The sequence below is a fragment of the Delphinus delphis genome, chromosome 1 (assembly GCF_949987515.2).
Source record: "Delphinus delphis chromosome 1, mDelDel1.2, whole genome shotgun sequence".
In the NCBI taxonomy this organism is placed as follows: domain Eukaryota; kingdom Metazoa; phylum Chordata; class Mammalia; order Artiodactyla; family Delphinidae; genus Delphinus; species Delphinus delphis.
Genome location: NC_082683.1, coordinates 81,205,969 through 81,231,804, shown reverse-complemented (window position 1 = coordinate 81,231,804; position 25,836 = coordinate 81,205,969). Strand labels below are relative to the sequence as shown.

Sequence of the window (25,836 nt, the reverse complement as noted above, 5' to 3'; positions counted from 1 at the left end):
GCCGGCGCCTCCCGCGGCCAAACGGACCACCATGCTCCAAGGAGAAAAAGCCGGTCCCCCGGGAAGGAGCCCCAAGCTTCCCTTGAATTTCCACGCAACCCGCCCAGACACGTCCGGCCTGAAAGAGCAGCGTCCAAAGGGAGCGTCAGACCCTCCGGGCGGGGTGGGGACGCGCAGCGTTGGGAGCGGGAAGCCGGGAACAGGCACTCAGGTCGGCGACGTCTGAGCGCTGGGCTCTCCCGTCCGCGGGGCGCAAGCCCTCAACCGGCTCGACCAGCCCCTTCTGGCGCCGAGCGTGCGACACCCCCTCTTCCGCGGCGCCCCACCCCTCCTCCGCACGCCTCCCCTTTAAGCGCGAGGCGCAGTTGGATTTGTGTCGGCCGAGGCGAGGCGCGACTCCCCTTTATGCCGGAGACGGCGGCGGCTCTGACAGCCGCGGCAGCCCAGCGAGGAGAGAAGGAGGCCGGGCCTCGGGCAGCCGGCTGCAGTCACCGCAGCAGGGCCGGGGGAAGCGCGGCGCGCGCCGCCGCGGGGGCGGAGGAGTGGGCGGGCCCGGCCGAGCTGGGGGCGGGGGAAGGCGGGGAGCCGGGTCGCCAGCGCTCGGGTCCGCCTCTGACTGCGGCGCGGCGGGGCGATGTGTGATTACCATGGCGAGGAGTCTCTGTCCGGGGGCCTGGCTAAGGAAACCCTGTTACCTCCAGGTAGGCCGGCGGCGAGCCCGCCGCGCGCCCTCTCTCTGCGCGGGACTCGCCCGCCTCCCTCCTCCCTCCCTGGGTCCGGCGCCCGCCCGAACCCCGCTGCCCCCTGCCGTCCGGCACCTGGCGGCGCGCCCTCCCCCGCCGCCCGGGCGCCGCAGCCCCAGCCGCTGTCCCGCCGCCCCCCGCATGTCGGCCGGCCCGGGCTCGCCCTCGCGCCCCTGTCATCCCGAGAGCCCTGGGACGTGACCCGGGTGCGACCCTACGCCCCTCGCGTTCGGGGCTCCGCAGTCTGGGCTCGGGACGTGCCGCCGTCTTCTCCCTGGGCCGGTGCTCTCCTCCCCCCTCCGTGGTGGGCCCCTCAGGGCGGCTGTTCTCGACTCTGTCCTGAGTCTTCAGTAGGTGGTAGGAAAGGTGGTGTGTCATTCCTCCATATTTTAGAAAATTATGGTAATTTGTCACGTCAGTGTTTTCCCCAAACCCTGGAGAAGCGGCATGTGCCTCGGGCTGAACCCCTTGGTTCGGTCTCTCCGTCACACCCGTGATTTAAATGGGAGGTAGGGCTCCGAAGCCCAAGCGAGGCGGATGGATGTTTGCGTTTTAAAAGGAAGGGGACAGTGTCTTGGCCGATCTCAGATACCCCAACAATGCAAACGTAATTTTCAGTCATGTCATGTGTACTGTTGGCGTGTTAATTTTTCATGATTTCCCGTTCCACCCTCTGTTCCGCTGCCAGTCTGTGTCTTCGAACCCTACTACTGTCTTCATGTACTGTTGGTCACCAGGGGGACCTAGTAGACACCGTGAGTAGCTGAGCGCAAATCCATCACCCCAGTGGAAAAACAACTACAAATCAATGCCTCGCGTGGGTCTGCAGTGTTGTCTGCATTCAGAGGACAGTATTTCTTTACCGCTTACCTTAAAAGGCTTAAGGCTATTGATAGATTATTTTAGGATGGGAATTCATGCTCAGCTGGTGCTTTTATCAATTATTTTAAAAGTTGAGAAGAAAGCGTCATGGGGCAAGTAAATCTTACATTTTTGTTTGGAAATAGCATGTGTGAATCGTTATTCTGCAATGAGTGATGTACTGCAAGTTGGAAGCATGATTGACAGCCCATGATATGAAGAGTACAGGAGTGAAACGGAACGTTCTGAGTCTTTGTAGCAGCTCCACCAGTAGTAACTGTGCCTTGAGTAACAGTAGAGCTACCCAGTCTAGAATTCAACCCAGGCCAGAGTTATACCTCTTTGTAACCCTTTATGTAAGAGAGAAAAAAAAATCTTTCCAGACTCTGTACTCAAAATAAGCTTATTGAGATATTTTAAATGTTTTTTCTTAACTAAAACTGTCTAGCTATTTATTTATTTATTCGATTTCGTGGCAGACTTTTAGACTGTGACTCATTTGGTTCTCACTGTTCTCCACAGGTGTGGTTGTGACTTTTTTTGGCACCATAGTACAAGAGCTTTCAGATTGGCTGAGTTAAGATTAGTTTTACAAATAGTTATGCTTCTGTTAATGGGAAACATTTGGTGTTTCTGCCTTCCTGAATGTGTGCATCATTATCTATTACCAAATTAAGGTAAACGCAGGTTTTAAGCATTTCAAAAGAATTTGGGGGCATAGTGGTATTTTAGTAGGCTATTTCTATATAAAATAATGATTAAATAGAAATCTTTATTGATTATAGTATTATATTTGAGATAAATAAATTTAAAACTTGGGAACCGGGTACGCTGGTGTTTTAAACATTGTCTTGGTATTAGTATTTATTCTCTTTATGAATTTCTTTATGAATTTTCTTGTTGGTTGTCCCTCACCATACTGTTTCAATTTAACCAGCTTTAAAAAAAAAAGGCCTTCAGGTTACTCGTGTCATGCTTTCTTCTGTTCTCTATTGCCTAAATGCCTCACCTTATGTTTTTAATACTTCCTCTACCATTAGGTGCTTCAACCTTGAAATTGTTTTAGGTGAAGTTAAAATAAAATATTTTAATCTAAGACTGTTATACAGCTAGCTATTCAGTTTCTCAGCCACTGAAAGTTGAATTAACATATACATTACTCTTATTTTTATATTTTTATTGTTTTCTTTTTCTTGAGAATAAAATCATGTTCCTTTGGGAACAGCATGAGGCTTGAGGCATTAGAACAGAGCTGAGTTTTGTTCATTTGTGCATCTGGTTCATTATGCCCTTGAAAAAATTTCACAACTTTTCAGTTCTATAGTTTCCACATCATGAAGTGGAGGGTGTAGTTCTTAGCTGAGTAATCACATGAACGTAGTGAGGATTATCTAGAGGAAGTTAAATCTATTTTGTGACACCTTTACTACATTTTTTAATAGAAAAGCATATGAACTTAAATGGTAAATACATATAGGTAAATATGTTAAATTCCTTCAACCAAAGGTCCCTGACTTTCTACCATCCCCCTTTTTATTTATTGAGTATTTATTTATCTGGGGGCATGATATGACTTAATTTTATTGACTCCATTATTTACTTAATAAATATTTGTTGGATGCCTCTCACATGCCAGAAACTGTGAGGTGGTAGAGATTCTAAAGGAGCTAAACAGAACACCTTTGTGGTTCTCATGCAGCTTAAAGTATAGTCAGGGAGACAAACATTAATAAAATAATCTTAGAAATATATAGTGACATGAGGTATCACCTCACACCAGTCAGAATGGCCATCATCAAAAAATCCACAAACAATAAATGCTGGAGGGGATGTGGAGAAAAGGGAACCCACTTTCAGTGTTGGTGGGAATGTAAATTGATACAGTCACTATGGAGAACAGTATGAAAGTTCCTTAAAAAACTAATAATAGAACTATCATATGACCCAGAAATTCCACTACTGGGCATATACCCGGAGAAAACCATAATTCAAAAAGACACATGCACCCCAATGTTCATAGCAGCACTATTTACAATAGCCAGGACATGGAAACAACCTAAATGCCCATCAACAGAGGAATGGATAAAGAAGATGTGGTACATAGATACACTGGAGTATTACTCAGCCATAAAAAGGAACGAAATTGGGTCATTTGTAGAGATGTGGCTGGGCCTAGAGAGTGTCATACAAAGTGAAGTAAGTCAGAAAGAGAAAAATATCATGTTTTAACACATATATGTGGAATCTAGAAAAATGGTATAGATGACCTTATTTGCAAAGCAGAAATAGAGACACAGATGTAGAGAACAAATGTCTAGATACCAAGGGGGAAAGGGGTGGAGTGGGAGGAATTGGGAGACAGGGATGACATATATACACCATTGATACTATGTATAAAATAGACAACTGAGTGGAACATGCTGTATAGCACAGGGAACTCTACTTAATGCACTGTGGTGTCCTAAATGGGAGGGAAATCCAAAAGGGAAGGGATATATGTATATGTATGGCTGGTTCATTTTGCTGTGCAGTAGAAGCTAACACAACATTGTAAAGCAACTAGACTCCAATAAAAATTAATTTAGGGCTTCCCTGTTGGCGCAGTGGTTAAGAATCTGCCTGCCAATGCTGGGGACACGGGTTCGAGCCCTGGTCCGGGAAGATCCCACATGCTGCGGAGCAACTAAGCCCGTGCGCCACAACTACTGAGCCAGCGCTGTAGAGCCCGCAAACCACAACTAGTGAGCCCGTGTGCCAAACTACTGAAGCCCGCACGCCTAGAGCCCGTGCTCCACACAAGAGAAGCCACCGCAATGAGAAGCCTGCGCACCTCAACAAAGAGTAGCCCCCGCTCACTGCAACTAGAGAAAGCCCACGTGCAGCAACGAAGATCCAACACAGCCAAAAATAAATAAATAAAATAAATAAATTAAAAAAAATTAACTTAAAAAAAGAAATATATAGTGACAACAGTAAGTGTTACGAAGGAAAAGGAACGAAAGACTGCCTGAGAGGAACAGAACAGTTTCTCTCTTTTAAAAAGTATTTTACTATGGAAATTTTTATACATACATAAAGCAGAAAAGAATAATGAACTCTCATGTACCTTATCACTTACCCTCAACAATTATCAGTATTTTGTTTCATCTCCCCTCCCCCATGTCCTCTTTCCAACTAGAGTATTTTGAAGCAAATTTCAGGTATCACATCATTTCGTCCAAATACCTCAGTATGAATTTCTAACAGATAAGGATATCTTTAGACATAATACCATTATCATGCCTAACAAAATTAATAACAGGTCCTTATTTTCTCTCACTGTCCTCTTAGATATGCATTACCCTGAGAGGACTGACTAAATTCAATTTGCCGTGGGGTGGGTTTACTATGATTTGAGAGGATCTTTTGGTAAAAACAAAACAAAAGCCTCTCCGCTTACCAGCTTGTTCCTACCAGAAGTTCTTTGCAGGGAAACTAACTCTCATTTCAGGTTTTGGGAGAATGTCTTAGAAAATGTCTGGTTTAATTAACATTTTCATGTAAATGTAATATTTTAATTTAAAGTGAGGCAGTAATTAGTCAACAGATATAAAAGGTCTTGTTTTCTTTGGAACTAGGAGGAGGGGTGAAGAGTATTGAATGTCAAAGATAGGGGGAAGAGATGAAGGGCCCAGCAAGAAGAGAGGGAAGTTGCAGACACCAGCTTTGTATACTTGCCGTTTTGCTGTTCATCTTCAAGTGGGTGGAGTCAAAAAGTAGTTTTGTCCTGAGGTGTTTGCGCCTTAGGGCTTGCAAGTTCCTCTTCCTACTGCAATTTACAGGGAAAAAAATTTAAGCAATTAACTTAATTATAAAGGAGCTTCGTTCTCAGTATTTCTTTAATCCAGATATCACTGTGATGATTGGTAATGTTTCTAGAAACCGTAGTATTATGCAATTATAAGTTTTCAGCTATAATATGGCTTAAATAGGCATTTATGGACTAATGTGGGGACCTAAGTACTTTTTGTAGTTTTGTTTATATAGCAAAAGAGATTGTACTGCTTGTGAAGAAAAGAACTGATATTCCATGTAGTAGAATATTATTTAACAATAAAGAAGAATGAAGAATTGATACGTGCTATAACATGGATGAACCTTGAAAACACTGTATGAAAGAAGCCACTCACAAAAGATCACATATTCTGTGGTTCCATTTATATGAAGTGTCCAGAAAAGGCATATCTATAAAGACAGAAAATAGATTAGTTGTTGCCTAGGGCTGGGAGGGTTGGGGGGAAATGGATATGAGGTTTCTTTTTGTGGTAATGGAAGTGTTCTAAAATTGATGCTTTGCACAAGTCTGTGAATATACTAAGAACCATTGAATTGTATACTTTAAATGAATAAACTGTACGGTTGTGAATTATATCTCAATAAAGCTGTAAAAAAAAAAGAAAGAAAAGAAACTGAGTTTATCCCATTCATGTGTTCCTTCTTTCTGCCTCTTGTAGATTCCACTAATGCCAGCTTTTTGGTGCAGGGAGTACTTCATCCAGAGGACTGGTGCAGGCACACTGTTTGCCTTTGCGGCCTCTCTGTGAGCCAGGAGGGATTGTGATATCCCACAAGCATTTACCTGAGCAACAAGCAGCTCATGGCTAGGCAGTATTCTCAGAGCACACTAACTTGCGGTTCTGCCCTTCCTAGCTATTTTGTTGAAAACTTACCTGGGAAATAGTACTTCCTGGACTAGCTAAATGTTGTGGCACATTGAACGGAGTAGAATCCTGTCGATGAGAACAGAATCTGTAGGTGTGTTAACCAGTTTGGACCATTTTTAGGCAGTGTTTTTCTTCCACACACCATTGTGATGATACTCCTTGTGGCCTGCATGGTGACCCAGAATGACACCTGCGTTTGTCTGTTTTTAGCATCATGTTTTCTACAAATTAGGATCCACTTTGTTTAGTGTTTACTCAGTCTGAGTGGGACTGATAACACAGCAGCCCTATAATTCATTGGTTTTACTTTTTAATACCTTCTTCCTTCTCACTATCATTAAGTCCTGGAAGAATGAAAGTTAAGACAATTTAAGCTAATTCTCTATACTTAGATTAGACACATTTTCCATTCCAGTTATTCTGCCTGCATGCCCTGTTACATATAAAAAGCTGGTGCAACTCTAATGGAATTTGAAGTCTGAGACTCTTGGGTACTTCCGAAGGTTTTTCAAGTCCTTTAAATCACAAAAGTTTTAGATTTCTTAAGGCATCCTCTTGACTAACAGTTTCAATATGTGTTCAGTAGGGCTGTCATGAATGGATGGATAGATGGCATGTTCTAATCCGGGTGTTGGCACTTGCTTAACATTTCTGATACTTGCCTGGCTCTTTGACTTACATTAGTACTAGTCTTCAAATATGACTACTGTAGATAGTTTGGTTCTTTATGACTTCATGTGGATATTTTGCAGGATTTAGTGCCAGATAGGGTTACTGATACAGATTAGCTGGTAATAGTGACAATGTTGACAAATATGGTAGTAAGACTAATACGGCTTTTTGCTCATTTTCAGCTCACAGGATTATTCTAAATCTAAGGATAGTAAGAGCAAGTAGTTGTTTCCTGTTCTCCAAAGGGAGAAGGACTATAAGTAGCATGGTTTAATAATATAGGTTTATTATACCTGCTGTTCAGAGCTACACTTTTGCCTTTGCCTGAAACGAAATCTCCAGAATGATGATTAGCTTTCTGAGACTTGTGAATACACAGGGAGCATCTGTATCCCATAATGTCTTAAAATCAAGCATAGAATTATAATGCAGCCTTTTGATATTACCATAAGTTGCTTTTCTACCCCTGTTAGAAACTCAAAAGAAATGGTGAATTCTCAGGCAGATTTCATCCTCACACACTTTCAGGCTGCAGCTTATAGTAAAAAGGTTTCTTCATTGTCATCTTCCTAGTGCCTCAGCTTTTCATCTTAATGTTGTTTTGTATTCTTTATAGAAGTTTTCTTTTTTTAGAAGTTTTCATCTTAATGTTTTCATTTTTTAAAGTTACTTTGAAAAACAATACTATACTATTCTGTTAAATACCATCTTTTTACATTGATTGAAAAGATAAATGTCTCACATTCTTAACGTATCTATTTCTAGACATTCGGATATTTTGTGAATAATTTTCCTTTAAAACCCTTTAATCTAGAAAGTATATGAGTTTAGAAAAACCAGGATACTGTAAAATGAGCATGTTTTAAAAACCCAAAATATTAGTGGATGAATTTTTCTTTAGAAATAGTAGGGGATTTTTTTGATGACTATTTAATGAAATTAAATAATTATCTTTTTAGGTATGATCATGATGTGTGGGTATGTTTTTTCTTTCTTTTGTTTTTTATTGTGGCCAAAACACACAGTATAAAGTTTACCATCTTAACCATCTTTAAGTGTACAGTACAGGACTGTTAATATATGCACATTTTTGGCAACAGATCTGTAGAACTTTTTCATCTTGCAGAACTGAAACTCTGTACCCATTGCACAACTCCTCATTTTCCCCTCCTCACCAGCCTGGTGACCACATTCTATTATACTTTCTGTTTCCATGTGTTTGACTTCTTTAGATAACTCATGTAAGTAGAATCATGCAGTATTTTAAAAAAAATTTTATTATTGTTTATTTTATTTATTTATTTTTGGCTGAGTTGGGTCTTTGTTGCTGTGCACGGGCTTTCTCTAGTTGTGGTGAGCGGGCTCCTCTTCGTTGCGGTGCGCGGGCTTCTCATTGTGGTGGCTTCTCTTGTTGCAGAGCACGGGCTCTACGTGTGGGGGCTACAGTAGTTGTGGCTCGTGGGCTCTAGAGCACAGGCTCGGTAGTTGTGGCGCATGGGCTTAGTTGCTCCGCAGCATGTGGGATCTTCCCAGACCAGGGCTCGAACCCGTGTCCCCTGCATTGGCAGGCAGATTCTTAACCACTGTGCCACCAGGGAAGCCCTGAAGTCAGTGATTAAAGAAAGCATTGTTAGTTTCCCAGTGGTCCTATAACAAATTGCCATAGATTTAGCAGCTTAAGAAAACACACATTTATTTGTACCCGTATCTCACACTTCTGAAGGTTAGAAGTCCCAGGACGGTATGGCCCAGCTGGTTCTCTGCTCCAGGTTTCACAAGGTTGAAAATCAAGGCATCAGTAGGGTTGAGTTTCTTTCTGGAGCTCTGGGAATGAATTGATTTCCAGGCCCTTTCAGATTGGTTTCAGAATTCAGTTCCGTGCTGTAGTAGGACTGAAGGCTCCATTTCCTTGCTGGCTGTTGGCTGGGGGTTGTTCTCAGCTTCTAGAGGCTGCCTCCATTTCGGGGTTCATGGCTTCTTTTCTCCATCTTCAAAGCCAGTAACAGTGGGTGGCTTTGAATGTTACTCTTCTGCCTCCGCCTTTTACTACCTTTCTCTGCCTCATCTCTCTGACTCCTTCCTCTTCTGCTTTTAAGGGTTCATATGATTACATTGGGTCCACCTGCATAATCCAAGATAATATCTCTAGTTTAAGTCTCTTCACAGCAGCATCTAGATTAGTGTTTGATTAAATAACCAGGGAGTGGGAATGTTGGGAGACAGCTTTAGAATTCTGTCTACCCCAGAAAGAATACAACTGAAAATTCTGACAGTTTAAAAAAATCAATCATTTCCTAAAATATTTTGGTTTTCCCCCCATTACTATTAGGTTTTTAAGATATTGCCAAAGAAGAGATTTTAAAAATTTTAACAACCACATGTGGTGATACTTGTTTTTACAATAGATACTATTCTTAAATCTTTTGTATCCTTGTACAAACTGAAGTAAAAGTGGAAAAGTATCACTTCATGAACTCTAAGAAAAGGTTCTTTAAAATGTAACCTATTTCTTTCTGTTTATTACTGTAATTAACTAACATTGTTGTTCTTTACCCCTTAAAGAAGACAATGCTTGGTTTTGTTTTAATGTGCCAGCTTGTAAGATTTTTCAGTCACACCTGATCCAGTAGAACTAAATTCGTATCCAGTGAAGGCAGAGCCTATTTATTACCCTGGTCTTGTCCTTTATCCTGAGCTTAGTACTCAGGATGTGCAAAATGATATAGTACAGTACATATATTTTTACATATATTCAAAAATATTCTGTAATGACTCTGAGATATTGAACTCCAATAGCTCATGCTAAGCACACACTGCTGTCTCTTTCACATTCTTACTCTTTACTGTTACCACCAGCACCATCATATCATCCTCATCATTGTCATTATAATTGAGGCTCTTGCCACCCCCATTTCTTCCAATCTGCCAACCTCCTCTGGCTTCCCTCTTTTCCCTATTTAGTCAGGATCACATGTTCTGTCATTTCAGCTACTCTTCTTTGCTCACTCACTACTTCTTTGCTCCTCTGACCTTCCTTTATTCTTATTCTATCGTTTATTCCACACTTTCCTTTCAATCTCATCTTCCTTTGCCCCCTGCTTTCCTCAGGACTTCAAGCTTCTCTACTTCTCACTTTGTAGTCTCCTTGGGTAATTGCATCTCTTCACATGGCTTACACTACAACCTAAATACTAATGGGTCTCAACTCTGTATCCCCAGCCCAAACCTCCCCACCCGGAACTTCAGATTTGCATCTAGTTGCTTATTTGATATCTACCTCTAGATAGCACTTCGTATTCAACATGTCCAAAGCTAAAGTCCTGCCCCCAAATTGCTTCTTTCCCTATTTCAGTTAGTGATACTCTCCAGTTACTCAAGAGATAAATATACCCAAGTCCTTCTAGACTCTTCCTGTTTCCTTACCCTCATGTTTAATCCCTCAGCAATTCCACTAGTGCACCTCCTAAATAACTTATGATTGCATCATCTTTAAAAAACAAAATACAGTGTTATCAACTATAGTCACCATGTTTTACATTAGATCCTCAGACCTTATTCATTGTGCAGCTGTAAGGTTTTACTGGCCTTTTATTGGCCTTTCCCTATTTTTCCCACCTCCCAGCCTCTGGTAGCCATTTTTCTACTGTCTAAGACTTCGACTTTTTAAAAAATTTTTAGATTCTGCATATAAATGATATACCATGTAATATTTTTCTTTCTGTCTGGCTTATTTCACTTAGCATAATGCCTTCAAGGTCCATCTATTTTGTTGCAAAAGGTAGTATTTCCTTCTTTCTCATGGCTGAGTAGTATTCCATGGTGTATGTATATGCCACATTTTCTTTATCCATTCATCTTCCAATGGACACTTGGGACCCTTAGGTTGTTTTCATGTCTCAGCTATTGTGAATAATGCTGCAGTGACCATGGGAATGCAGCTATCTCTTTGAGATCCTGTTTTCATTTCCTTTGGTTATATACCCAGAAGTAGGAATGCTGGATCATATGGTAGTTCTATTTTTTATTCTTTGCAGAATCTCCATTCTGTTTTCCATAGTGGCTGAACCAACTTACATTCCCACCAATAGTGCACAAGAGTTCCCTTTTCTCCACATCCTGGCCAACATAGTTGTCTCTTGTCTTTTTGATATAGCCATTCTAACAGGTGTGAAGTGATATAGCTCATTGTGATTTTGATCTGCATTTCTCTGATGATTAGCGATAGTGAGCACCTTTTCATGTACCTGTTGGCCGTTTGTCTCCTGCTGTCTCATTAGGTCCACTGTAATAGCCTCCAGAAGGCCCTTCCTCATTTACCCCTTTCAGATCCACCCTCCACATTACTTCCAGAGCAGTCTTTCCCAAAATGCCAATCTGATCTAATCTCCCTCCCTACCAGTGAAATCCTTCAGGGGCTTACCATTGCCTTCAGTAGACTAAGCAGAGTTCTGAGCGTGGCTCTTTGTTTCTGGTCCCTTCCTATCTTGCTGTTTCATTCCTGCCACTACCATCTCATGCACTGTTTGCTCTAGCAATTCTGAAAACCTTCCAGTTTCCCAACACACTGTGCTTCTCTCTCACATGTCAACCTGTCTACCCCACCATTTCCTCTTTGCCCTAGAATGCCCTTCCCCCATTTCCTGCATCCCTCTTTACCTGGTTTATTCTCTGTTTTCTACTTGTCCTTTAGGTTTCAACTCAGAGAGGAAGTGACCTTTCAGCAATTCCTCCCTAACATTCCACATGGTATTAGTGTACCTCTTTTGTGCCCCACCCTGTGGGTACATGATATCTGGCACACACTTCTCTTACAGCACTTATGATATTGAATTGTCATCAGTGATTTTCATATCTCTCTTCTGAGCCCCAGACTGTGATCTCCCTGACAGCCAAGATGTCAGTTTCCTCTCTTTATCTCCTGTGCCTAGCCCAAAGCAGATGTTCAATAAATGTTTGTTGAATGACTGAATCCGGACATAGAGTTTTATGGAGTTGATCAGATTAACTAATTTACTTATATGAAAGAAAATGTATATACAATAAGTAAAATAGTATAGGTGAGCTTATGATGCAAATCATAAGTCTCCCCTTCCACTTCTCCTTACCCCCAGCTTTGCTCCCGAAAGGTAGCCTCTTTGAATCACTTATCTTATTGGATTTTCCGGTGGCTAAACCTCTGACTTCTAGAGCTGTGTGTCTAAAGGGAACTGCACACACTCTGGGAGGTGCATATGATGCTGACTTTGGGTACTGGAAGAAATTATTTGAAATTGTATTTATTCTCATATACTTTTTATATCTTAAAATGTTTTTGTCAGAATAGCTGATGATTTTTTGTTTTCGGTTCATTATTATAATAAGCATCCCGCCACAATAAAAATCTATTCAAAATTATTCTTATATACTTTTAATTTCTATTACTGTGTGAGTCACAGTATACAAATAGTAAGTTAATATAATCATGATTTTATATAGAGTATAAATAAGTAAATATACAAATGTTAGGGATTTGTGCTCTAAAATATTTTCCCTGAGAGAATTGTACAATAAAAAATGATTTGGGGCTGCTGCTCTAAATAATAAACTTTTACCTCTGTTTCTTGATTTATCAACTTTAGATATATCTATTGACTTCCTACTTTTAAGGAGTATTTAGCTTGCTTACACTACGGTCATCTCATTCTCTTCCAGTGTTTGTTTTAAATTTTACTTCTTCTGTTGCTTAACTTAGTAACTTCAGATAATGACAACTGTTTCTCATTTCATCCACTTTTGTCAGTCTGTCTACTCCCCCCTTATTAAGAAGGGACATTAGAACATGTTCTGTTTTTCATCTGGTTTTCCCAGTTTCTGTCAGCAACACTCTTTTTTTTTTTTTTTGGTCTTTGTTGGGTCTTCATTGCTGCGTGTGGGTTTTCTCTAGTTGCAGAGAGCAGGGCCTACTCGTTGTGGTGCATGGGCTTCCCATTGAGGTGGCTTCTCTTGTTGCGGAGCATGGGCTCTAGGTGCGCGGGCTCGGTAGTCGTGGCTCACGGGCTCTAGAGCGCAGGCTCAGTAGTTGTGGCGCACGAGCTTAGTTGCTGCACAGCACGTGGGATCTTCCCGGAGCAGGGATCAAACCTGTGTCGCCTGCATTGGCAGACAGATTCTTAACCACTGCGCCACCAGGGAAGTCCAGCAACACTTCTACATTGTCTAAGTTGATAACTTTATATTTTATCCTGTGACAATAACCAAATCTCCAAATAAGTTGACTCTACAAGATGAAAACTATAAACAGTATTATATTACTATGACTTGTTAATTCTTCCATAAAAGGAAAAATCTCCCTTGTAAACCTGAGATCCATTGGCTGCAGCATGAAATTATTTTCTCCGTGTCAGGAAAGTGGGTAGAATTACTGGGACAAATGTCTTTTGTTATTAAGCAAATTACTGCAAGGATTTGTCCCTTTCCAGAAGCTAAACCATATTTTTGCCAATAGGGAAGAGAACATGTGATATTTGCACATTCCCTATAGAAAGTTTCTTTTTGCTTAGAAATCATGCTTGCTTGCCTTTTAATATTCCTACTAAAGAATCATGATTTAAAGCCTGGCCTTTGGGATCTGTAGTGAAGTAACAGAGTTATGATTTGAGATCACTCTGAGCCACAGTTTCTCCCCTGAGCAGTCAATATACTGTCTTTTTTGGAATGATTACCTGGTTATACTCAGCTCTAGGAAGCAGACATTTATTATGTTATCTGCCCCTCAGATCCAAGTGAACTGAGCCAGTTTTGGAGTCCTAGACCATTTGAATAATGAAAACAACTTTCATCTTTGGGGAAAGCACTGCAGGTAGAACTGGCTATCATTTGATGCCACAATTATAGAAAATAAAACAAGAGTAAAGCAGTTTGGGCCAGTCTTTCTCTTAGGGTCCTGAAATTTATGTCTTGAGACCAACCACATCAAAGTTAATTCTGGCCTAAGATGAAGGGCCTCTCTATTTTTAGTATCCCCTAAAATATCATTCTGTATTTAGTGCAGAGCCAATTTGTGTGCTGGGATTACATTTTCTACAGGGCCAGGGTCATGACCCCTTGGCTCTCAAGACTGTAAGATCAAGAACAACTACATCCCCTTTTCTCATATTCCAGTTCCTTATAATTAGGATATGTAAGCGTGCTTCTTACTTGAAATGCGGCTTTTTTGTGACATTTGTATTTTTCTTTCTTTTTAATTTTCAGGGAGTTTCTAACTGTTTTTTGTTTTGGGGTTTTTTTGGCATAATATGCCTTTACCATAGCCTCACTTTTTCCATATTCTCAGTTGTATTTTTTTATTCTGTGGAATCCCCCTTCATGACCAAATGCTTCTCTAGGCTACTGCACAGCTGCCTTCCAAGGGTTTTCCTCTATTCTTCTATGTTGGAATCACTGTTCTTAGGGTCCTGGGTCTTCCACTGTTCTGATTTATGCCATAATTTTACTGGGTTATATCCTGAAACAAGTTCTTTAGAAAGGATGTGTGGGAAGTAAACTTTCTGAGTCATGTCTAAAACTGTCTTTATTGTACCTTTGTTTGTAGTTAGGTTGGGTGCAGAATTCTGGGCTGAAAATAATTTTCTTTAAAACCGTGAAGACATTGTCTTCTAACATCCTCTGTTGCTAACAAGAAGCCAGTTTGATTGTCAATCCTTGGTGGGTGACCTGTTTTTCCTGTTCAGAGTCTCCTTTTTATATTTGTTTTGGAATTCCATGAGGAAATGTATAAATGTGGGTCCTTTATAAGTTGATTGTATTGAGCACTCAGCCCTTTCAATCTTTTTTTTTAAAATTTTATTTATTTATTTATTTATTATCTTCAGCTGCGTTGGGTCTTTGTTGCTGCACATGGGCTTTCTCTAGTTGCGGCGAGCAGGGGCTTCTCTCGTTGTGGAGCACGGGCTCTAGGTGCATGGGCTTCATTAGCGGCGGCATGTGGGCTCAGTAGTTGCGGCTCACGGGCTCTAGAGCGCAGGCTTAGTAGTTGTGGCGCACGCGCTTAGTTGCTCCGCGGCATGTGGGATCCTCCTGGACCAGGGCTGAAGCCCGTGTCCCCTGCATTGGCAGGTGGATTCTTGTTTTTGTTTGTTTTTTTTGTGGTATGCGGGCCTCTTACTGTTGTGGCCTCTCCCGCTGCGGAGCACAGGCTCCGGTCGCGCAGGCCCAGCGGCCATGGCTCACGGGCCCAGCCGCTCCGCGGCATGTGGGATCTTCCCGGACCGGGGCACGAACCCGTTTCCCCTGCATCGGCATGCGGACTCTCAACCACTGCGCCACCAGGGAAGCCCCCAGCCCTTTCAATCTTAAGACTTGGGTGTTTCTTCAACTCTGGGGAATTCTATTAATTAATAGCTTCTCCCTTCTCTTTTTTCTGTTTCCTCTTTTGGGGGGCTCTTATTAGTCAAATGTTGTACCTGTTGGATTGGCTCTTTGTATCTCTCACAGTTTCTCTATTATTTTCCATCTTTTTATCCATACACTGTCATTCTGAGTTTCTCAGTTTTATTCTCCAGCTCATCTGTTGATTTTTTTTCCTTTTCTAATCACTCTTCAAATTCTGACTTTTAAATTTAATTTAAAAGACTTATGTCAAGTTCTTTGTTCCTTTTCTGTGTGTGTGGTTTCCTATTCCTAGTTTATATGCATGTAACACCCTCTGGAATCTTTTGATTATAGTAGTTTTTTAAAAAAATATATTTTATTTTCTTATGTCCCTTAATTATATTTGTTCCCCTCAGGATTCCTTTTTCTATATGTTTTTCTTAGCTCTTCTTTTTCATGCTGCTGGATTTTTCCATGTGTCTTGGTCATCTATTCATATTTTAGAAAGCAGGGCTGAGAAACTGGTGTGGATTTCCTCTGCTATTTGAAAAGTGGGTCTCTTTTCCTCCTATACCTATCACCTGAGTGGATGGCTGACTGTGCCCTCTGTGTAGGTGGGGTGCATTGGCTGGCCTTCTTGCTCTGGGGTGAGCCTGTGCTCAGGCCCTGGGGGCCCCGTGTCAGAGGAGTGCTTTATCCCGGGCGGACTGTACTACCATTAGAAGCCTTGGCTTTCCCTAGGTTGTTTGTTCCTTCAGCTATCTGGTTTTTCAACTGTGGGTTAATGCCAGGCTGCCTGTGATCTGCATGGGGGTGGGGGAAGCAGATGGAGGTGCCAACCAGCGCAGTTCCAGGTACAGACCTTCAATTATCCCCACTGTCTTCAGCCCCACTTCTCACTCCTGCCCTCCCTCATACCTCTGGCCCAGAGCCCAGAGCCATCAGGTGTTCCAGGGCAGATTGGCTCTCTAGATTCCTTCTAGCATTCCAACAAGCAATTTGGCTTCCAGCTTCTTTAGGTTGCTTTGTGGAGTATTCTGGGCTGTGGCTTTCTTTGCCCATCTCATCCGTCAACACAATTCAATCTGCTTTTTGAATTCTCAAAATTTGTTGGATCTTTCATCCACTGGTGAACCCCCCTACTTCCCCTTCCTCCTGATATTAAACTTTCATTGCTTCTTTTGTCTCCCTTCTTTCAGTGTGGTTTTGCAAGCTTTAAGTAGTAAACCTATATCCTCAATCTACCATCTTGAACTAAAAGTCCTGATATGAATTTTAACTATCTATCATTTGAATATTTACCTACCCTGTTTATCTTCATGGCTGCAATATCTGTTTAAGCATTGCATAATTAATAAGTTATTTCAGTAAAATAAGGCAAGAGAATTGGCGTAAATAACTTCAGAGGGATAAAGATATAATGGCACATTTTTCCCAGAAAATCTTGTATAATAGCAACAGTTTATATTAGTATAAAAAAAAAAAAAGGAAAAACCTACTCAATTAAAGATTAGAGTCTTAAAATTAGCATCAATTTTGTTCCTGATTTCTATAGGTTATAGTCAACAAGGGTATATTATCTGCTATGTATCAGGTAAGCACTGGGTTTGTAGCAGTGACTATGATAGCTCTCTGCTGTCATAGAATTTGCATGTTTAGGGGAGGGGCACTGATGGATAGAGAATAAATGAAGTTAAAAAATAACCACACAACAAAAACATCAGGTAGCTATGTGCACAATGCAAATAATTAAAATAGGTGAGATGACAGTGAGTGTCAAGACATTTGTGTTAGCCGGCTGGCTGGAGAACCTGAGATCTGACTAACAAGCAGGAGCCAGCCAGGCAAGAACAGGAAACTTGGTATTACCCTGAGAGAGCATATCCTTTCCTCTTTAGTCAGTGCTACCCACCCCCCTTTTGGTTTTGATCATCCTGTCCTGTAAAAGATTTTCATGTTAATGTAACGAATTGCCTAAACATTTCATCACCTTTGAAAGAGCACTTTGGAGAAATAGAAAGACTCATGAGATAATTTACTCCCCTAGGACAGAGAAGGGATAAACAGGCCTTTTCAGTCTGTGATAGCAGAATGCTTTGGTGAATTTAAAGGCCTTAATTATTATGCTTTAAGCAACAACTTAATTTGCTTCTGTCTGATTCTTAGCTTTCAAGTGGAGTCTTCCTTTGATATACTGTGTTGCTATTTTGGTGCTTGTCATTTTGCTGTTGCACTTTTCCTCATCAGAAAGCATTTACTGGGCTTCCCTGGTGGCTCAGTGGTTAAGAATCCACCTGCCAGTGCTGGGGACACGGGTTCGAGCCCTGGTCCAGGAAGATCCCACATGCCGTGGAGCTACTAAGCCCTTGTGCCACAACTGTTGAGCCTGCACTCTAGAGCCTGCGAACCACAATTACTGAGCCTGCAATTGGATATCCATTGGCCAAAAAAAAAAAAAAACAAAAAAAACAAATACCTTGACCTAAATCTTATATAAAAATTAACTCAAAATGGATCATGGATATAAATGGAAAATGTAAAACTATAACACTTTTAGGGAAAAAAAAAAGGAGAAAAGCTTTGGGGCCTAGGACTAGGCAAAAAGTTCTTAGACTTGACACCAAAAGCATGTTCCATAAAAGGAAAAATTGATAAATTTTAACTCACCAAAATTAAAATCTTTGCTCTGCAAAAAAACCTTGTTAAGAGGATAAAAAGACAAGCTACAGAATAGGAGATTTTTTGGAGGGAGGGAGGGGGAGAAGATATTTTCAAGCCACATACCTGACAAAAGGCTAGTAACTAAAATACATAAAGAACTCTTAAAACTCAACTGTTAAAAAAAACAGTCCAATTAGAAAATAGGGAAAAGACATGCACAGACGTTGCACTGAAGAGGATATACAGATGGCAAATAAGCACACGAAAAGATGTTCAACTTGGGACTTCCCTGGTAGCCCAATGGGTAAGACTCTGCACTCCCAATGCAGGGGGCCCGGATTCAATCCCTGGTCAGGGAACTAGATCCCACATGCATGCTGCAACTAAGAGCCAGCATGCCTCAACTAAAAAAAAAACATGCCGCAAGGAAGATCCTGCATGCCACAACTAAGACCCAGCACAGCCAAAATAAATTAACTACTTTAAAAAAAAAAAGAGTTCAATTCATTAGCCATTAGGGAAATGCAAATTAAAACCACAGTGAGATATCACTGGAATGGCGAAAATAAGAAATATGGCAATAACAAATGCTGACGAGGATGCAGAAAAACTGAATCATTCATACATTAATGGTGGGAATGTAAAATGATCCAGCCACCCTGGAAAACAGGTGGGCAATTTATTTAAAAACTAAACATACAACTACTGTATGATTCAGCAATTAAACTCCTGGGCATTTACTCCAGAGAAATTAAAACTTATTGCTATGGACTAAATTGTACACATACCCCCCATTCATATGTTGAAGACCTAACCCCCAATGTGTGGTATTTGAAGATACGGCAGAGCCCTTGTGTTGGTATTGTGCCCCTACAAGAATAAATGCAGAGAGCTTGTTCTGTCTCACTGCCATGTGAAGACACGGTGAGAAGGCAATTATCTGCAAGCTAGGAAGAGATCTCTCACTAGAACCTGACCATGATGGTATCTTGATCTTGGATCTCCAACCTCCAGAACTGTGAGAAAATAAATTTCTGTTGTTTAAGCCATCCAGTCTATAGTGTTTTGTTATGGCATCCTGAGATGACTAATATACTTACGTTTACACATACCTATATACGAATGTTTATAGCCACTTTATTTGTAATACCCCAAAACTGGAAACCCAGATGTCCTTCAGTGGATGAATGGTTAAAGAAACTGTGTTAAGTCCAAACCGTAGAGTATTACTCAGCAATAAAAAAGAATGAATTATTGATGCATGCAACTACTTGGATGAACCTCGAGGATATTATGCTGAGTAAAAGCCAATCTCAAAAGGATACATATTGCATGATTCCATTTACATAACATTTTTGAAATAACATAATTGCAGGGATGGAAAATAGATTAGTGGTGTCCAGGGGATAGGAAAGGGATGGGAGAGAGGAAGACTATAGCTATAAAAGGGTAGTAAAAGGAGTCTTGTGGTGATACAGTTAGGTATCTTGATTTTGGTTACACAAAGTTACACATGTGATAAAATTGCATAGCAGTACATACATATGCACGCATACGCAATGAGTGCATACATACTGGTGAAATGTGAATAAGCTCTGGATTGTACAAATGTCAATTTCTTCAGTTTGATGTTTTGCCATTTTTAGTTATGCAAGATGTTAGTGTTGGGGGATGCTGGGTGAAGAGTACGTGGAACTCATTGCATGTCTTAGCGCCTTCCTGTGACTCTATAAATATTTCAAATTAAAAGTTAAAAATAATTTGTGGTGAAAGTAGAAAGGGAAATAAGTTCAAGAAGGAAAATAAGATACAGAAAATTTATGACCATTCTGGACCAGTAGTTCGTCAGTTTTTTGAAGTGGATACTGGCGCTATCAAATTGCTATAGGGTTTAAATTTCATTTGATACATTTAAGGTAACATAATAGCCTTATTTTAAAGTATCAATACTTACAATATGTTAGCAATTACTCCTTTGTAACTATATAAACTTATGGTGAAAAATTTTAGATGTCAATTTTAAAATGTGCCAGGGGTGGGGGACAGTGTATAGTTTTCAGAATTCTCTTGGGTGTCTACAAACAAAAAAGCTAGATTTCAGTAGCATAATACCCCCATTGATGAAGGGGCTAAATTCCAAAAGCGTACTTTTATTTTTTTATTTGTTTTTAATAAATTTGGTTTATTTATTTATTTTTGGCTGCATTGAGTCTTTGTTGCTGCGCGCAGGCTTTCTCTAGTTGGGGCCAGCGGGGGCTACTCTTCATTGCGGTGCACAGGGTTCTCATTGTGGTGGCTTCTCTTGTTATGGAGCACAGGCTTTAGGCACACAGGCTTCAGTAGTTGTGGCACGAGGGCTCTGTGGTTGTGGCTCTCGGGCCCTAGAGCGCAAGCTCAGTAGTTGTGGCGCATGGGCTTAGTTGCTCTGTGGCATGTGGGATCTTCCTGGACCAGGGATTGAACCCGTGTCCCCTGCATTGGCAGGCAGATTCTTAACCACTGCGCCACCAGGGAAGTCCCCAAAAGTATACTTTAAAAAAATAAAAATCTTGGGCTTCCCTGGTGGCACAGTGGTTGAGAGTCCGCCTGCCGTTGCAGGTGACGCAGGTTTGTACCCCGGTCCGGGAAGATCCCACATGCCGCGGAGCGGCTGGGCCCGTGAGCCATGGCTGCTGATCCTGTGCGTCCAGAGCCTGTGCTCCGCAACGGGAGAGGCCACAGCAGTGAGAGGCCCCTGTACCGCACACACACAAAAAATAATAAATATCTTAATTTCTAGAGGTAGTTGAATTTTTTTTTTTTTTGCCACACCACGCAGCATGTGGGATCTTAGTGCCCCAACCAGGGGTGGAACCCATGCCCCCTGCAGTGGAAGCCTGGAGTCTTAACCACTGGACTGCCAGGGAAGTCCCTAGCTGAAATATTAAAGAACTTGGGAGCTGTCGTTTAAGGGTAGGATTATAGTATCAAAAAGCCATTAAATAAGTAAGAATACAAATATGGCTCAAAAAAGAGTAAGAAAAGGAAGAAGTGTTGTACTGTGTTTAGATAATGTTATTGGCCTCTAATGGCCTATTTTTTGAATCAATACAGGTATGTTTAGTTGCTGTGTTCTAAATAGGCAAGAGAAGAAAAGGAAAGAGAGGCAGAAGAGGGTTGGGTTTTTAGCAATCTATGTTAGTGGGGGGCAGAATGACAAGAGATGTTCACCTCCACCTCCAGTAGTTACCCTGAAAGGACTACATCATGTTAACCTTTAGATAGTGCATGATTTCAGACTTCCTGCTTTTGCCTCCCAGAAAGAAAATCTCTCTATATGATTGATGATGTCTCAGTCTTAAATAGAGGGTTAAACCTTCCATTTCACCATTAGCTGACTTAATATGCAAGTATAGTTATAGTATAAATGAATTTCAGTCATTTGATACATGTAAATTATATCTAATCATCTTCTAGTTGATAGAGGAGTGGAATGTGAAGGACTATTTATCATTCCATAAAAAGGGAGCATTTGGGAAGGTGGGGAAGCAGGGAGTTAAGCTTTGAAAGCTACAGATAGGAGCAGAAAGTGAGGTATTTGGTCTTGCTAATGCATTGTTTAACATGATTTATGAATGTTTCGGTTAATATTTTAAAATACTGCTGACTGCTTTATTAAGGAATTTATATCTCTGAGGATTAATTAACCTAAAATAGATCCCATTAAATCAGATTAATATAAAAATGGCCCATAGCTAGAGCTACCAAGTAAACGTCATTATGTTATGTAGACTTCCCTCCCCAAAGGTGATAGAAATTAATCATACAAAATGATACTCTTGGGATATAAATATCTTATGTAGCAAGTATTTTTAATGAAGTGATTTTGAATTTAAATAAAAGTGAAAGAATTCTAATGTTGTATGCTTTTAAGATGAGTAATATGCTTTAGCATGAGATTTCAGGCATGCGATTTGACTTGTATCCAGCCCCTTTGTTTTTCTTAGCCTTATTTTTTTCATTTACTAGTGAGATGATGATGATGGTTGATAAGACAGTTTTTTCTTACTTCCCTAACAATATTTTCAATATTGAAAGAAGAGAGATCCTGTGGAAACTCGGAGGAAGGAGTGGATTCACAGTAATGGCTGGAATGTGATTCTTCAGGTTCCTGTAACATATCGGTGGAGACAGGTTTAATCCTGGACAGATGAACCCAGCTGGTGACCCCCTGGAGTTTAACTGCCGTAGGAGTGCTCAGCAAGACTTGATTTTGCCCAGAGACAAAATGGCAGAGGACGACTTGAGCTCATCCCCTCTCACGAAAACACCAAAATCACAACTAACTGCTGAAAAACCATCGACACAAAAGGCTCAAGCCCAGCAAGAAAGATATTCTACACCCAAAGACAAGGAGCCACACGAAATGAGCTATTTGTGCCTTTTAATCAAGTTTTCTGAGGACTGTGGAAAAAAGGAAACACAAGAAGTAATCAGTAGCCTCAAAAATAGGAGTATATGAGAAATGACAAAAGATGTCAATAAAATACCAGAGGAATGGACAGAGGCATGAAAACTAATGCAATGGAGAAATCTGAAAACAAATTGCCAATGGGCAGGTAGGGGTAGTGAATCAGAGACATACAAAATGAGTTCATTAAAAAATAAGAAATTGCTGGCACCCACATCTCAGAAAGTCAAAGTTCAGGTGGGACTGTCAAAAGGAAGAACTACATAAGGGTTGAAGGACTATGTAAGGGGCATTTAGACCCATATACCCTTCTCCTGATCTAAGCAGCCAGGTGACTAATTTTTCCCACACCAACAGAAGATAAGATATTTACACTCTGGAGGAGTAAAATGGGAAAAGCTCTGGAGTCAGAAATACCAGTCACAGATTAATGAGAAGCAAAAATGGGGTATAAGTGTAAGTCTACATAACAACTGATAAGACCCACACCTACTAGAAACCTAGTATGCCAACTAGAAATATATTCTGCAGGCAAGAGATTGAAGGAATACTATGGAGTGAGTGACCTGCCCCAGATGAAGATCTAGAGGGACTGACTTTGGAGGGACTCAAAAATTGTCCACCCTGTAATGAAGGTCACCATGGACAAATGTCTTCCACACATATAGAGCTTCCAATCATCTTTTTGAAGCTTCCTTTAAATATAAAAGAAAGTCTAAGATGACTGACTATAAAGTAACTAGAAATTCAAGGAAAGTCTCATATGAAAGACAGAGATAAAACAAAACTCTTATTTTTACAGAAAAAAGGAATAAGAGAGGAACAGAATGCAGAGAACAGAAGAAACTTTGAAACAAAAATCTAATTAATATCTTCTGAGTTATGAGCAATGGTATTGCATCCATGAAATAAAAACAGAAAACAAAAATCTCAGAATTCTCAGAATTTAAAAATATGATAGCTAAATTGAAAATTTCATAAAAGAATTAAAAGATAACGTTGAAAAAAATCTTCCAGAAAATAGAACAAATACAAGATTTTGGAAAATTGAAAAGTTAGAGAATCAATCAGTGAGGTCCAACATCCCATAATAAGAGGCCCAGAAAAAAAAAATTGGTAAAATAAAGACGATGAATTTTTTAAATAATTAAAGGAAATTGCTCAAATCATGTATTGAAAAGTCCCACAAAGTACCCTAAACAATGAATGTAAAAGACATACCAAGTTACTTCAATGTGAAATTTTAGAACACTGGGAACAAATACAGGATCCTAAACCTTCCAGAGAGGGAAAAACAAAAACAAACCACATACAGTAGAATAGAAATCAGAATGTTGTCAGGCAAGATAAAAGTGGAAATTGAAAAGAATGTAGCAATGACTTTAAAATTCTTAGTGAAATGATATCCAAACTAGACCTTTGTACCTAACCCAACAATCAATCGTGTCTGATCACAGAATGAAGACATCTTCAGACATGCAAAATCTCAAACATTTCACCTCCTGGGCACCAGGAAGCAGAGAATCTAATATACAAGATTTCTAGAATGATAGCAAAGACAGGCATTATGTTTTCAGTAGGATAGCAGTTTTCAAGAACAACTAGTTCAAATTAGAACTGATAACAGATTAATAGATGATGGATATTTGAAACTAAAGATCATTTGGTGCTTTGAATATTTTTTTTGATGATTTGAATATTAAGGACACACTTCTGGTGGAGAAATTAGGGATGTACTGTGAGTGGTAAGTACAGTTAAGTAAATGCCAAAAACAATAATTATTAATTCCTTAAAAAAAGGTAAAACAAAGCATATTGTTCATAGATGGAAATGTAATCATGTCATACATCTTACATGGCTCAGCTGAAATTAACATTCCTTAGGCCTTATTAAACGAGGAGGGAAGGGGGCAGGGCACAATGGTTAAAAGAATGACATTATCCGAGGACACGACATAAACTGATTAGAACAAAATAGGTCCAAGATGGTGGGATGAGTCGACTTCCACTAGACCTTAAGCTTCAGGATATGCTCATGTAACACATCAGCAAGCTAAACGACACAACCACAGGCACCATGACACTTCCAAGACTGACCATAAAGGTCAAAAAGTAGGTGGTGGCCTAATTTCTGGAAATCGCCACCCCTTCCCCGAAATAGCTGGAATACTCCTCCCACTCATTAGCCTATGAAATTACCCACCCCTATAAAAACTGACAACCCCATACTCTGGGGCTGCTTTCGCCTTCTGAGATGGCCCACACTCTGCCTGCGTGGAGTGCGTTTCTCTATAAATAAATCCACTTCTTACCTATCAAAAAAAAAACTGAAAGACGAATGCTTTAGCTTCTTCATAAAATGCTATGATATACAAAAATTATACATTTTTAAATGACTTTCAGAAAATACATTATAGCCTTCTATGTTGTACTCTTGCGTATTTCAAGGATTTTTTTGAAGTCAGATTAGTGAAATGCCCACTTTCTTCCTTCAAATTGTCTATTTATCTTGGTATGTGTTTATGATTACCTTGGAGAAATCAACATATTTTTTCATTTTGAGAGCTGTTAATGTATCCATTACATAAAGATTTCTAGAAATTCATATACCAGTTATTTTTACATTTAGTCATATTGAATATAGAAAATTTTATTATTATGTATGATGATAAATAAATGCTTTTACAAAGTTCCACAGAATTTTTTTTCTCTTTCAGTAAGTAAATAGGGACATATTTATGTTACCTAATATGAAAAAGATCCTTCTAATATTTTTGTAGAACTTTGAAGAAGTAAACAGTTTACATTTTTACTTGGGAAAGGGCCTAGATAGAATAACACAATGGAGGTCTAGGTCGATGCTATCTATATTTACTAAATAGAGCCACATGTGGTTTCTCCCCACCGTATATATAAACACTTCCAAGAGTCTGGATGCTATGTCCTTCATCTAAGCGAGTGGGTGTGGCTTAGATTCACACACTGGGCCACCTCCACAGAGAAGTTGTGAGGATCAGAGTGTCATTAGGAGGCTGCTTTATCTATAGGTGTTGGGAAAGGTTGGAGTGGGGAGTATCCCTAGCTCATAATTGAAGATTATGACTTTGTATGAAGTACTCTAACATACTCATTAAGTATATAACTGTATATTGGCAAGTATGTTTTCCCTCTGTTATAAAAAATGGCATTTAAGGTTTTGTTTTGTTTTTTAATTTTTATTGGAGTATAGTTGCTTTACAATGTTGTGTTATACAGTGCTATACAGTAGGTTCTCATTAGTTATCTATTTTATACATAGTATCAATAGTGTGTATATGTCAATCCCAATCTCCCAATTCATCCCACACCCCCGCCTTGGTACTCATATGTTTGTTCTCTATGTCTGTGTCTCTATTTC

General features: G+C 40.2%; 1 protein-coding gene across 1 annotated transcript in view; it reads left to right on the top strand.

The window, feature by feature from the left end:
* Window positions 1–592: 592 nt before the first annotated feature.
* Window positions 593–25,836, top strand: part of DIPK1A (divergent protein kinase domain 1A) — a 119,941-nt gene continuing 94,697 nt past the window's right edge. The window contains exon 1 of the mRNA XM_060025641.1: window positions 593–701. Coding sequence (XP_059881624.1) covers window positions 648–701 — 54 coding nt within the window. The 5' untranslated portion in view covers window positions 593–647. The remainder of the gene's footprint in view (window positions 702–25,836) is intronic.